The following is a 15,162-nucleotide window of genomic DNA, read 5'->3' as shown; positions in this document are numbered from 1 at the left end:
TGTGGCTGCTGGGATTCGAGCCCAGGTCTCTACGGCCACAACGTAGAATTCTAACCACTAAACTACAGCCACGGGATGGTTACAGTGCAAAACAATAAAATAATTAATTTATGTGGTTTTGCAATTCCTGTAATCTCATTATCAACCAGCATACCCCACTTAATTTGAAAATGCAATTTAGTAATCCGGAGTCCCTAAAGTTTGTGATCATACATTTGTACAATTGCATGTCTGTAAATGTCATCTCAGACAACTATTGAAAGAGTTGGATAATTACAGCTAACTATTAGTGGACCATAATAAAAGATTATCAGGTCAATCAATAAATTAGCTTTTTCAAATGAAGCTTAAATTGCACAACTTCACGGGGAAAAAATGATTGAAGATCAACTACTAAACTTGCTGTTCCTGAAATTTTGGGCATCAAGGTCTAGTTCCATAGAATTTTGAAAACTGCTAAAAAAAGTAAGAACTAAGAAACAAAACATCTCTCTCTTCTGCTGACAAGTCCAAGATTCGATTCTTGGGCTTTCCGGTCAAAGGGAGTGGACAAGGGAAATGGGGAGAGGGGAGCAAAGCCAGTCAACATTTTTAATCGCTTCAAATGATGAAGGCTCTAAAAGTGAAAAACCCAAAATTTGGCAATTAAATAGGAACACAATTTAAGAGACTTTCAAAAAAGTCTAAATTTTTAGAATGCAGACTAAGGGATCAAATCTCGTCAAGTAAATTTTTAAATCTCTCTCGATGACCAATTACTCTAGAAATACAGTTTAAGTGGCTTGCAAAAAAGACTAGAGCCAATGCAAGATGGTGCCATTGAGTAGTGTCACAGAACAGCTGTATGTAATTAGCAACGTCAAAATGTTAGGCATTAAAGATGTCTCACTCACAGTACCTAATAGCAATAAGCAGGACAGAAGAATTCGGTTTAATAGTCCCACTTGACAATTGACCTGCAAACCACTAGCTTTGGATTGGTGGTGGCCACCAATCCAGTTACTGCCAAACTCTTTAGGTTTGATGAAGGTTTAGTGGGATGGAAGGTCAAAATTTCAAATCTTTTCTATTGGTTCAGCTTTGGATTGGTGGCCATTACTAAGCCGGCCACCGCCAAACCCTTTAGGTTTGGTGAAGGTTTGATGAAATTAAAAGTCAAGATTTCAAATCTTTTCCACGTGCTTTTTGTAGACTCGGTTCGACCTCTCCTAAATAAATTAAAATAGAATAAAATATAAATAAAATGATAATAACAAAAAAAAAGACAATTGACCTGCACAAATCATGCCAAAGGTCCCCCGTTCGCATCCCAACGCCGTTCAATATTTGCGGATTTGATTACTTGACCGTGAAATCTGGATGCTATCTGTATTTGGTGTCGGCCGAGTTCATGTACTATGCTTGGAAAGCGTCACCTCATTCTCCATTATCTCTACAAATCAACAACTTCAAAGACAAGACCCAATCCTACATATGCCCAACCAAACACCTGTCCTTGCATGTTTTTCTGCTTTTCACGACTCTCTTGATCCGACACACCCACCTCGACAACACAAACGTTAGCGAGAACCAACAGAGATAGAGAACCACATCCTCCGCCTTCCACTGTAATGAAAATAATAGGCACACGCCACGCCACGCCACGTCCCGATGAGGCAACCAAGAAACGACTACATTGCTCCCAAGAAGCCCCGGCTCCCAGGCACATTCAGAAATGCAGAACGAGAAAGAGTGAAGGATTGTACTGTTAGAAGGTGACCTAGTTACAGGCCGCCAAAGAATAGACGCAGCATCATTGATATAATGCTCACTTCCGCTACGAGACTAGTTCCTAGGCCCAGATTAGATTAACGTAAATACAGAGAAGAACAAAGCAAATGCCGAAAAACATATAAACTACACAACAACTAAACCAACCACGAGCACAAACCCACTCCCAAGTCTGTTGAATAAAAACTAAATAGCGTTTAGAATTGAAGGATAACTAAAGACCATAGCCAACAAACACTTGCATATTTGCAACTGAATCGCCCTCTGCATGATGCAGTCCTGAGCGACATTAAACATAAATGTAACTAGGCATCATTCAGCAAAAACAACCAAAAACAACATAACCAGATACAATCTTTCTGAAATAACACAAACCAAACAACACCAGAGTGATAGAATGAGTCCCAAAGACTCAGAAATATGCAGACTAGATGACATCAGAGTCAAACTAGGAAATACTCTTACATATGCCTGGAGAACAATAGGCACATGTTTTATTTTATTCTAGATGACATCAGAGACAAACTAGGAAATACTCTTGCATATGCCTGGAGAACAATAGGCACATGTTTTATTTTATTCTAGTAGCATTATATTCTTATAAATGAAAACCCCAAATGCTACTCCTTTTCTTCTTCCTCGTCCTCTTTCCAGCAGCATTTCAGAATTGACCTAGGAGATCCACAGGCCACAGTCTTAACAAACTTCTGGTACACAACAGAATTGTCAGATCCAAGCTCTTCACGGCACTTCTCACCAAGATGGTAACCCTTTAGATCCAAAGAGCATGTCAGTTCAAGTAACTTCGGAGACAGATCAGCATGAACGGCGATGGAAAACTCGCTTGGCTCAAAACAAGCCAACACCCTGGCAATCAGCAGTCCAAGATTCACAACTTTCAGATCGTATCCAGCAGCTTCGAAACTTGCATAGCTGAAACCATCTTCTGGCGTAACATGAATTGTAGATATGGCATCCCCTTCAATAGAGTTCATGGAATAACCACATGGATCAAACTCAAAGTCACATATCTCAGACTCTGGGAGAATCTTCCGTATTCCTGATTGTACTGTCATCAGAGCCGCAGAACTTGACTGACTCCTGTAAAAGACAGAAGCCATCTCCCTGTCCAAGCCAGTCATACACATTTCTAGTGTATAAACAGGATCAGAGGATTGCTCTGATCCAGCAGAGGCATAGTAAACATGCCATTTCTGTGGCTGACCAGAATCGCCCATAACAAAAGCCTTGCTTCCTGACCCAAGCTTCCCAAAATAGCTATCAAGGAGGGCAACTTCCTCAGAGAAGCTGCGATGAGGAAATGACTGTGCCCCAGGGAATATGAAGCTCCCATGTGTATACTTCACAGCTCTCACAGTAAGAGAGAGAGATTCAGCTAACTTCAGGATGGGAGGAATCGAGAGAAGTAACTTTGTCGTCCCACAAGTTTTGATAATTATCTTGTAAGGATGAACAAAGAGGCTTGATTCAGAGAGGACATAGGAGTCCACATACTTGTTTGACAGGGTAGAAACAATAGTGCACTCAGCTGGTTCAAGGATCTCATCCAACTGAGTTTTGGTAAGGCTCCGAAGACCCTTTCCCTCAGGGTCAGCAAAGATGCTTGGTTCAAAGAACGAAATTTCAAGCCTTTTTTCATAACCTTCGAAACCAATTGCAGAGAATGGCAATGCCATTTTGATTGAGGAAGTGGTCGCAAAAACAGGTAGAGAAGACAAGAAAGAGGAGGAATATTGAAGAAAAGGAGCACGGGGATTAAAATAAAAACTAAAACTAATATAATTTTTGAGCTTTTATCACGTCAAGAGACGTGATCGGAAGACCAGCTTGGGGATATCAGGATGGTTTGCGAGCGCACTGCACAGGAAGGGAAAAAGAAAAAACCAGTCAAACATGTGCTAGATTCAAAATTCTTAGCCATCAAAAATGCTAAGAACATGGAAGTATCACAGTTAAATGTAAAGAAAAAAACTTACGTTGGAGTATGCAGCTGATCTGAACTTCTTGATTCCTCCGTTTGGTCGAATGTCTTCAATGCTGTATCCAAGGGGAGCTTCGTAGAATAAGGATTTACTACTACTAGACTTCTTCTTCCCACCTTTGGACTCCATTAGATCATTCAGTCTTTCCTGTTCAATCACCAAGTAGTGGGATCAGACACAATTTACAAGCACACGGGAGTAAAATGAGCACTATAACTAGGAACCAGGAGAGAGAGAGAGAGAGAGCGAAAGTATGTATTCCAAAGATTTTAACAACGATATCAATGTGTTACAACATAATAACTATAAGAAAGCTCATTCTTTTGAAGCACGCTAGATTAGGACAATATGGCTACGGCATCACCCACAAGTTGCTCTATTTGATGCGAATGCAAATGGATCCCAAACACAGTCACTTAGATGATAAAATTCCAAATGGAAGACCCAAACACCTATTATTCCATAATAGAGTGACAGCCGAATAAAGACAGATCCAAAAGCAGTGAACAATACACTTGAAAAATACACATAACCAGTCACAGGAATGTGCATAAACATATTCGGGAGAGCATCACAACCTTGACAAGTATAACATACATTGGCAAAGCAACAAAACATTGACAACTGGAACATACATCGCTGCAAAAATCGTACTAACTCATATGGGCTCATAATTAGCTCTTTAGCAATTAAGAATAAATTAAGACAAAGCTTGTGCAACACACAAAAAGTTTGGCACAAAATAAGGCCTGAATATACAGAAAGGCCATTGAATTAATTTCTCAATATCCATACACGGCCCAAAGATTACATCCGAGAACAATAAATCTTTTTTTTAATGTAATACCTATTTATCAAGAAAATTGCACACAACCGACAGGAAATTCAGGAGGATAAAAGAGAACCCTAGATTCAACCCAGCAGAAGAAAGATCATACCTTTATAATGCTAAAAATCTTAATTCATCCCCCACAAAAAGATTTTCAACATCCACGTTCCAGAATGGAATTCCAATCCCTCAGATTACCCAAAAAAACCCCCAAAAATAAGGAATACAAATATGCTCATTATTACATCAAGATTTAGCGTTAAAACCAATTTAAAAAAGAAAAAAGAGAACCCCAGAAAAGTATACATCGACAACATCACAACAAAACAACCAGGAAAAAGATTTTATGAACTAGAAAAAGAAACCATTACTTACAATCAAATTATTAAAGTTTGTCTAACCAGTCCAACAACAGCTACGGAACTCCAATCCCACTCAACGTCCGAAGGATCCAAAAAACCTGCAAAAGAACAAGAAGATTAAGAAGAGCGAAACACCAAATCAGAATGATATACTCCGATTAGATTAAACAAAAAGGAAGAAGATAAGATTCCACGGAATTCGATGACGCACTTAACCCTAATTAAGTTGTTCGATCTTATCGCCAACACGAGAGAATTGTCCGCCGGTTGTTGTGATTGGTGAAGAAAATAGGCAGCCTAGAAATTTATGTAAGCGTGAGCGTTCGAGAGAGGGCCATGAAGGGGGCATTTATAGTGCGGCTCATGCCCCTTTTGAGGTACTCGCTCATTCATGTGAAGTTACATCTTTGTCCTTGGAAAATTTTGGTTTATCGTTTTATACATCCTTTTTGCCCATTTTGGGTTGAGAAAAATTAGACGATGAGAATTGAAAGATAAGAGGGTTTGGCATAAATGCTTTCCCGTGAAAGAAGTTTCCAGCCTTAGCCAAGCTTTCAAGCTTTTTATTTGTGTACACGTACTCGTAAAGTGCATCACGCTTTTGGGGGGGTTTTTTAAATTTTATTTTTTTATTATTTTGCTTTCTCAAGCACAAAAAAACAAAAGTGTAACTTTAGGTGTTTGGGTATTTAATTATGCTAACAATGGGTAAGATTAATTTCTATAAAAGCAGACTTGGCCATTAACCATTTCATGTCCTCGTTCAATAAGTGACTCTAAACTAGGGAAAACTTTGTTCGCACTCTATGCTTTTGTTGTTGTTATGTGAATCTTATCCTTTTATCAATCAAAGTGTATCCCTGCATTTGTCTTAAGATCATAGAAAAATTAATAAATTGTACTCTTTGTTTTTCTTTAAATTTCTCTATTTATTCATTGTAGTATACTTGTATGTTAGTACATATTTTTTAATTTGAATCTCTAGAAAAGCCAAAAATAAAAGATTGTAATATATCATTTTTTGAGGATTTCATGGCTTGTCAAGACCTTTTTCAAAATGTTAAAATAGGTTTTTCCGGTCCAATGGCCACCAGGACGGGATTTAAATCCTTCCTTATGTATAGGTTGGGGGAAGGATTTGTAACTGCATTCCCAATTCAGTACATCTTGACACTTCCTACTAGTGAGTGCGATTGCACGCGTTTGACCCGATCGTGATTCAGTTTACACGGGCTCGTCTTTGGTTTCCTTTTGCATAATTTAGGAACACGTCTAGATTGCTGCGATTAGAAGGGGAGAAAAAAAAGAAGGGAAAAATGGATACGGGTATCGGTGAATTATACCAAAAAAGAAGGGAAAAAAGGAAGAAAAAAAAAACTTTCCAAGTTTTGTTTGTTGAAAAAACTCCTTCAGATAAGAGCCTCATTTGACCAGGCTCCAACTGGACGGGTGACTCACCATAATGAGATGAACGGTCCTGGTACTTTTAAAAAATCATACCAATCCCCCATCTGTGATGACAGGTTGCTATAATAGAGAAGGAAGGTCAATCCCACACCAAAAGACAAAATTGAGATTCGAACGGTCAAGCTGGCTTTTCCCCCGATATGAGTGGTCCTCCAGCCGCTGTGAACGAATAATAATACTGACGATGATAAGATGCTCAAAGTTTGGTGGGGGAGATTTATGATAATTGGATACACGCACAGGCGTAGGCCCATCTGTTCCACGGTCCACACGTCTTTGCGCTGCGGACATTTTTGAATTTCTGTGTTTCCTAGTTCATTCTTGTAGAGTGGCAAAATGGGATTCCTTTATTGGAACTTCCAAGAAAATATGTACTATATATATGAATTAGTTTTTTTTTTATATATACTTACAGTTTATATATACTTTTATCATTAAATGCTTAATGCATAATTTGAAATCTAAATTTCATATACGTATGTATCATACATTCAATCGTGAGATTTAAAATATATAAGTATAATATTAGTATGAGTGTATGGATAGAATATTATTTGAAATATTGTATGAAACAATTACTGTAACACTGGTGTATTTAAAATAAAAAAAAAGGTTGGAAGATGAATAAAAGTGATTGAAAAACATATTTTTTATACAAACACAAATATTTATTTCAAGTAATACATATCCAAACACACCATTATAAGTGTAGTACTTTACATTCTGAGACAAAAAAAAATTATAAGTGTAATACTTTACAATCGTTTTTATGTATAATAGAAAGATGATTAAAATATATATTTGGGTATTTCGACAAATTTTATTCCTTTTTTTTTCTATTTGATATAATTACAAGTATCTTACATAATGGTAAACATTATAACTAATAATGCAGAATAAACCATATAAAGACTACATGCCGTAAGAATAAATCCGCTGTTGATGAAATTTGAACCTCAAACTTTAATTGTATAGTTATATATTCATTAAGAATAACTGTAGTTACCTTTTTGGCTGAAGATTGCTATGCTATGCAGGTTGGCACACTCCTATAAAGTCTAAAGCAAAGACGAGAAGAAGTTAGCAATTTACTTGGAACTTCCCCTTTTTCACAATTATTGTAATGTTCGAGTTTGTAACTTAGCCAGCCAAAGTCTTCCAAAGAAAGATTTCTTCTCTACGTCTTTGTTCACTGCATCATAGAGCTTTCAGTTCTTTATCAGCGCTATGACGATGAATCCACTCATCGATTTCTAAGCACGTGACTGCCCGCCTGTATACCAGTCTTTTTCCAAACTTTGGGCCATTTTTGAACAGTGAAGAAAGGAAAAGGGCTTGGCCCCTTTCGTTGGTTTGACAGGAACCAACGAAGTCAAATGAAGGAGCTGGAGCTGGACTTTTGAATTGCCTTGCATGGTGCTTCACTTTGGATTTCATAAAGTCGATAGAAAAGAGCCCATAAATTTCCAAAATTATGCAAATATTCAGCCGTTTAGGCCGTGTGTGTGTGTGTGTGCGCGCGCGTGTTTTTTTTTTTTCTTGTTGATATAATAATAGGCTATTTGAGAGTCCAGTGCTTTTGTTAAAAAAAAAAAATTTTTAGGTGATAAAAGTAATTTTGAAATGTTTGATAAATATAATTTTATATATTTAGAAGTAGAACTTATGATGTCAAAAGCAAATTTAGCAAAAGACCAGACTCGTTGCTTTGATCATAAATTTTGTGTTTTAAAAATTTAAACATCAATTTTGATTGTTAACTATGAACTAAATAAAGAGATGAATACGTTTCAAAGATTCAAAATCACATATTATCCAACACACTAATACATTTTTGATAAGGTACCACAACTTCAAATAGGGGTGTGCAAAATCGAAAAATTCCGATTTACCGACCGAATTCGAATTGAATTCAGAATTTTCGAAATCAGTAAATCGGAAATCGGAATCGAATTCGGATTTTCCGAATTCATATATTTCGAATTTGGTTCGAATTCGGTAATGGAGTTTTTCAAATCGGAATTCGAAGTCCGATTTCGATTTCAAATTCGTTTTTGATATATAAATATATTTTTTATACATGTAATATAAATTTTATACTATATAATATTATATAAAATTATAAAATTGATATAATATAATATTATATTATAAATTTCATATTATATAATAATATATAAATTTTTCCGAATTCGGTGAACGGAATTTACCAAATTCCGAATTGAATTCGGTACGAATTATCAAATACCAAAATTTCAAAAAATTCCAAATTCAAACTTCTGAATCACCGATTTCGAATTCGATGCACACCCCTAACTTCAAATCAACACTAATTAGTTTCTGCTTGTACCTTAAGCAGAAAGAAGTTATGGAATCAGCTAAAACTAATTCTAGGTAGATTTTAGGTCAAATTTTTTTGCCTATTAAAATTTTTAAATCTCAATGCAAAAGCAAACAAGAATATAAAAGAAAATATGATTGTATCAATTAAAGATTTATTGTTGTTGTTGTTGTTATTATTATTGTTAGTTGAGGTGTTTGTTGAGTAAGAAGAAAACGTCACTCTTTTCCATTTTAATTTTTTCTTCTTTTTTAATTCCTCAAACTATAGTCTTCTTAGGTCGAAACTTGAAATTATTATTATTCATAACCAAATCCATGCCTAAAATAAGAACACAGTCCTATGACTTATGAGGCCACTTCTGCAAAATCAACACATTTGGCAGCAAACCATTCAAGTCTGCTCTTGATTGAGACTGGGGCACAATACTACTCCCTCTAGATTCTAGAATGCGGGGTTTTCCAGTAACAGAACTAGAATAATTCAGCCATAAAACTAAATGTTAAATTTTCGGTAAAATGCAAGTTGCCGTTTGTAAAGGGCCAAGATCGTTTCATACCAACATACTTTCTCCCCAGCTACTAAACAACGGTGGCATTAATTAAAAAAAAAAAAAAAAAGATATTGATACAAACATATACTCCACTGCATCTTATGAGATGCTATTTTTGTTGCTAGTAGTACGTACTCATTACTCAATAATGAATTTCTTACTTTTGAGGGAACACTAGGACTTCTTTCTTTCTTTTTTTGTAATGAATCAATTTTAAGCAATGCAAAAAAGAATTGTTCATTTCTTTTATTTTTTATTTTTTTGGAACCAATTTCTGTATCTCAGGTTTTGGGAATTAGTGAGGAAGCAGAATGAGGTGCAATAGTAAAAGAACAAAAGCAGTTGAGCAAGAAATTTGACCGGAAAAGTTTTACCAAGGGTTTGACTACTAATAGTGGCGAGTTAGACTTTAAGTATATTATTAGTACAATTTAATACGCTCCTTTTGTGGCCTTGGCACAGGCAGCGTTTTCTGGAACCACGACGGTGATCATTGGACGAGGGGCCTGGACGGTTGTCTCTGACAGCCGTCCTAGGCAGTTCAGGCCTGGATGAGGCCTCAAAAATTTGTGCGGCTCAGATCACGTCTTGTAACTCGATTTTCACGCCGTGTGGGACCCACAAAAATATTGTTCTAATGTTACTCGCTGTTGTTCTATTGTTACACCTTGTACAGATGATGTTACACCATGTACAAATGGTATTACACCTTCCGGAGCGGTTGTCAGAACAACCGCTCCAGCCCCGCGTCCGTGATCATTTGCCTGCTTTCTGTCACAGTCAGTATAGGTCAATGGCACAGCAAGGAAGGGGCTGTTCACGGCGGGGAGGAGAAAGGAAGCCTACCTATGCAAAATTCAGGTGCCTTGACATTTCGAGGGCTACAAATGCTTTCGATAAATGGCTCGACTTAGTTCAATGTTGATCCAGATTGACCAACTCAAATAGAGGTATAAACGAATCTAATTAAACCAAACACCCTAGTATTTAAATTTATTTTATTATTTTAATAAATTTAAAATTTTGTTTAAATTTGACTTATTTAGTTGCCGAACCTCTCTTGAACGAATTTTTTTTATCGAATTTGTTCAACTTTTTGAAAATTTGTTCAAAAAGTTGTTAAAATTTGCCTTGATTGGTTAGCGAATCAAACTCAAACGAATTTTTATGAAACGAAACTCGATTTGAGTATTGAATAGATTGATTCATCTTTCAGCTCTAAAGTCGATTAATTGCTTGAATCGATTTCAAATCCAAAAATACTTGACTCACAAAGCCCGTGTAGTCTAGTATTTTATTTTTGAAATTTATTATAGTAAAATGTTTATCTCATTCATTCTAGAATATTGTATAGTTCATTTTTTTTTATTCGAATTCAACTAGGCTTGAATTCAAACTAGATTAAGCTGAAATTACTTTAGTTCGAGTTTAAACTCGATGTTTAGCATGATAAATTTCAATCAAACTCGGTTGAATTTCCAAAACTCGACTTGATTACTGCTGTAGAGCTTAGAACCGAGCAGCACACGAGGTACCTCGAAGCTCTCCTGTCCAAAAGCATGTACATAGGAGGCAAGGTGGCCAAAACATCTCATGGCCAAAGTCCAATGATTAGTCGGTCTATAATTTTTTGGCCAACTGGAAATGTAACCTATAGATTTAGAATGTCGTTCAAATCTCAAAGTGGGGCTGACGCCACCGTTTTATGATTTTGAAGTCTAAAGAATCAGCCTGTGTGGACTTCCCTGTTAAGATTTGGACATTAGCATTTCAGCCGGCTCTTGATGTAGCCTTCTGCTAACATAACAGCACTACTTGTTGGAAATAAGTTAATTTCCATTCGGCTAAAAATCATATTTTATCAACATATCCTGTCATCAATTGCATCATTAGTCGATGCTCAAATGAACTTCACCAAACAGAAAATCTTTACATCCTTATTCGTCCTCAGGTCACCACTTTTGCAGTAGTTTCATTCTTCAGATTTTCCTGTTTCTTCAGCAGAATGCCCTGAAATACTATTTTTATAGCGACAAATGATGATCCATTTTTGGTTTCTAATTTGGCTAAGCATTGGACCAAGCTCGGGTGATCAATACTATGATGAAACATTGTGTTCTTCAGATGGTAATCTTCCGGGTACGAGGTACATCTGCAGTTCTTCGCCTCAAGAATGCCAAACTTTCTTGGTATACAGGGCAGACGAAAAGTTTCAGAATGTTGCAAATATCTCCAGCTTGTTTAACGTGACCCCTGAAGAATTACTTGCCAAGAACAATGCGATCTCATCTTCGTTTCAGAATCTTGAGCCAGGCATGGAGGTCCTAGTTCCCATTGTTTGTTCATGCATCGAGCAATTTTATGAGGCAAATGTCAACTACATTTTTCCAGGGAGCATGACGTTAGAAAATGTTTCTTGTGGAGTATTTGAAGGTTTGCTGAAATCAATTACCTTGATTGAAGCAAATCCCTCAGCAAATACAACTCTCCAGGTTGGTTCAATGCTTCAGATTCCTCTGAAATGTGCCTGTCCTGAAAAACTCTCTAGCAATGTAGGGGTGAGATATCTTGTTACCTACCCATTTATCGAAAATGACAATCCTAATAAAGTGAGCAAAAAGTTCAGCATTCCTGTTGGTGATCTATTGGTAGCTAACCATTTGGATCCCTTAGCCACTGTTTATCCACAAACAACTATTCTAATACCCCTAAAATCAGAACCATCAATTATTTACGATGTTCCAGCTTCCGAACCTCCAAATTCTCCAGGCTTTGTCCCCACAGAACCCGTAAGAAGACGCAACAAAAACACACGACTGAAGAGAGTGTACATTTCAGTTTCAGTTGTTGGCTTTGTTCTGGTTCTTGTGACTTTGATTGCTTGTGGTATATATGTTAAAGCCTTAAAGAAATGCAAGGCCGAAAATTTAAATTCTTTTGCACGCAGAAGCCCCATGACCTCATGTTCGACGCCAAGGAGTTCACAATTATCTGGTCCAACACCAGCTAAAAGCTCAAACGCTTCATGTTTGTCTCCTGATTTGCTTGAAAGCATCAGGTATTCACTGGGCAACTATAGTGTAGAAGAGCTCAAGAAAGCTACAAATGACTTCAGTGAAGAAACTAGACTAATGGACGATGTTTACAAGGGGATCGTCGATGATTCTGAAATACTGATCAAACGAACAAGATTTGAGGACACAAGGCAAGTTATCGAAATCCATTCAAAAATTAACCATGTTAACATAGTTAAACTCCATGGCGTTTGTTATGGTGAAAATGACTTCTCTTGGTCTTATCTGGTGTTCGAGTTTCCGGGTAAAGGTAGTTTAAGAAGATGTTTATCTAGCTCAGATCCATCTCTTAGGTGGAACCGCCGTACGCAAATAGCCTTTGATGTTGCAACAGGGCTACATTATTTACATTACTGTATGGTTCCTCCCTACACTCGCATGCATGTAAATAGCAAAAATATTTTTCTAACGCGAAGTTGGAGGGCGAAAATTGCAGTATATGGGGGAAGTATGCCGCCAATTGGATCCTCAAATGATCATGAAAGCATAACCAGCACTGGAGGGTGGGGTGTCTCATCAGAACATCTTGTTCATGGTTCAGTATCTGAGGAGGAGGATATCTTTGCATTTGGGACTGTTTTACTTGAACTTATCTCAGCAAAGGAGGATTTGGATGGACAGTCATTGATTGAATCAACTGCATTTTTAGGAGGGGTTGCCAGTGATCAAGGAGGATGTTTTAATCACTTGAGGAATTTTGTGGATCCAAATCTAAAGGAAGAGTACCCTCTGGCAGAAGCACTGTGTCTTGCTGTTTTAGCTAAAGCTTGTATTGAAGATGATCCACTGCACAGACCATCTATGGATGATATCCTTAAAGTCCTTGCCAGAATGGTTTAAAATTGTGTATAAGCAAATAAAAATGAAACATCAACAAATTTTACAGTACTAAGGCATTTATTATTACCTGTCTTTTGTCTTCGTTTTTCTGATTTCTGTAAGCTTGAAATCTTTCTTAAGCTTTTTGTAAGAAAAAAAAAAGGAAAGAAAATGGAAGGGGCAAACCCCCTAGAACAAATACTGCAAAAGGGTTCATCTATCAGCACGTGTAACTATTTCTAGTGCTCTACATGTATTCCAGTCTAAACAATGGACTAAGAATGTCTAGTGCTGTAAACAGATCAAAATTCTCCCTAATCTTCTTCCACCCATCCAAAATCCCTAGCAGATTCTTCAAAATTTGTTCACAAACATACTCAGCTGGATAAAGCAAACCTTATAATACGTCATTTCTGAACTTCCACATTTAATACACAGAGGTAGCTAAAGCAAGTCTTGTCACCATCCCTACAAATAAATTTTGTGAATAATGCTCAACAAAAATTTCAAATCTTGCGCCTATCCACCTTCTTCCAGACCGAAGGACAGAATGAACAGGAGATGAGCAAGGGATTTCAAGATTCGTCTTTAGCTGCACAAACACATAGGACTGACTCCAAGTCCCCAAGCATTGAGTAGACCCTTATGGCCAAAACTTCACTTGGTAGATCCAGTTTTCATAGATCCAATGATACAGATTATGCCACACCACTTGATGAGACGGTGTGATACAATCTGAATCATTGGGTCTTTGAAGATCGATCTACCCAAGTGTGAGCCATACCTTATTAGTTAACCTCTTCCTACAAAACAATGTTGTAAATGCATACATTATTAGAGCAACATTTTTCACACAAGAAAACTCAGTGCCGAGCAATAGAAGTTTGACCAAGCTGCAACTGTATTATAGCCAACCTAGCAGTATATACTCCTCTTGCAATTTCCTACCACCACTTCCTCTGAGCCTCAACATTTTTTACCAACATCAACAGCCCAAAAACTCCACTTTTTAACAAATAAATATGCTCCCATTTAATACCAAGAGTTTCATTCTTATGGAAAATATGTTAAATTTGCCTTGTGTTTAAGGCCTTATTCCAGTTCACTAAGTCCAGTCCTTCCCGGGGATTGCAGACCTCTTCCCAAAGATACTCCAGATAACTCAATTGAATTATTGACCCAAAAAAAAACTCAATTGAATTGGTGGAGTTGCTCTCTTTTTTTCTCGGTCAATCATCAACTTACCGTATATTTTTTTTGTCAATCATGAACTTCTATTCTATTCCTACTCTAACTTATATTAGGAAAGAGTCTAATTGGATCAAAGAGAGAGCGTTAGAAAAAGTGGTTCTCACCTCTAAACCAAATGGGCGTACTAGTGCTTGAATTGGTGGAGTTGCTGTCTCTCTCGATTTTTTTTTCCTAATAGTCAGCCTTTAACCTACAATCAGACTTTCACCTTATGCTTCATCTAGTAGCCAACTTCTAACTATCTTAATTCTTGTTTAACACCTAAACCACATAAACTTTTATTAAAAAAAAAGAGGTTCTTGTTTAGTCTTGTTTAAACCATTGGCATGCAAGTTCTGTACTTCTAGATTACAAGGAATTTGAAAGCTTAATCAGGTTCACTAACACCTTGTGTTTTACGTCACATCTGTAAATTATACACATTTGAATACAAAAAGTATTTCGGTGATCCAAACTCCCCCCCCCCCTCTTCCAACCCCTTTGTTTTTGTTTTTTTTTCGCTGTGATAATGTTGAGTTTCACTTCTGTCTCTATGATTATACCGCAGCACACCACTTTGCTTTTCGTTTGTAACAACTGAGGAGGGATCCATTTGCCGACATATCATCTTTGCAAGCTTGTCCAGTGGACCATCGTCTTCTACTGTCATAGACTATCATAGTGCTTTCCCTTTCCAATGACGGGTCCATAGAT

General features: G+C 37.0%; 2 protein-coding genes and 1 non-coding gene across 4 annotated transcripts; 1 reads left to right on the top strand and 2 right to left on the bottom strand.

The window, feature by feature from the left end:
• TRNAH-GUG (transfer RNA histidin (anticodon GUG)) lies at positions 1-72 on the bottom strand. Its single transcript has one exon. It is a non-coding gene; the product is annotated as a tRNA-His (tRNA).
• A 2,039-nt stretch (positions 73-2,111) lies between these two features.
• On the bottom strand, positions 2,112-5,310 carry LOC140017076 (S-adenosylmethionine decarboxylase proenzyme-like). Of its 2 annotated transcripts, none has more exons than XM_072071427.1 (4): positions 5,176-5,310; positions 4,978-5,062; positions 3,768-3,920; positions 2,112-3,648 (listed from the first exon to the last, which is right to left on the bottom strand). In XM_072071427.1, the coding sequence occupies exon 4, from the start codon at positions 3,465-3,467 to the stop codon at positions 2,391-2,393; it is 1,077 nt and encodes a 358-aa protein (XP_071927528.1). In that variant the 5' UTR covers positions 3,468-3,648; positions 3,768-3,920; positions 4,978-5,062; positions 5,176-5,310; the 3' UTR covers positions 2,112-2,390. The 2 variants fall into 2 exon arrangements, with proteins under 2 accessions (XP_071927528.1, XP_071927529.1); XM_072071428.1 differs by having other exon boundaries at positions 5,181-5,310.
• A 6,051-nt stretch (positions 5,311-11,361) lies between these two features.
• LOC140016591 (lysM domain receptor-like kinase 4) lies at positions 11,362-13,239 on the top strand. Its single transcript, XM_072070157.1, has one exon. It carries the CDS (start codon positions 11,362-11,364, stop codon positions 13,237-13,239), a length of 1,878 nt encoding a protein of 625 aa, XP_071926258.1.
• Positions 13,240-15,162: the final 1,923 nt, after the last annotated feature.

Source organism: Coffea arabica, chromosome 11c, assembly GCF_036785885.1.
Source record: "Coffea arabica cultivar ET-39 chromosome 11c, Coffea Arabica ET-39 HiFi, whole genome shotgun sequence".
NCBI classification, from domain to species: Eukaryota; Viridiplantae; Streptophyta; class Magnoliopsida; order Gentianales; family Rubiaceae; genus Coffea; species Coffea arabica.
The sequence above is the reverse complement of the archived record's forward strand: the minus strand, read 5'-3'. Positions and strand labels throughout refer to the sequence as shown.

What these genes read in the sequence shown, in the direction of transcription:
- LOC140017076 (XM_072071427.1), bottom strand. Translation starts at nt 3,467, where the DNA reads ATGGCATTGCCATTCTCTGCAATTGGTTTCGAAGGTTATGAAAAAAGG.
- LOC140016591 (XM_072070157.1), top strand. Translation starts at nt 11,362, where the DNA reads ATGATGATCCATTTTTGGTTTCTAATTTGGCTAAGCATTGGACCAAGC.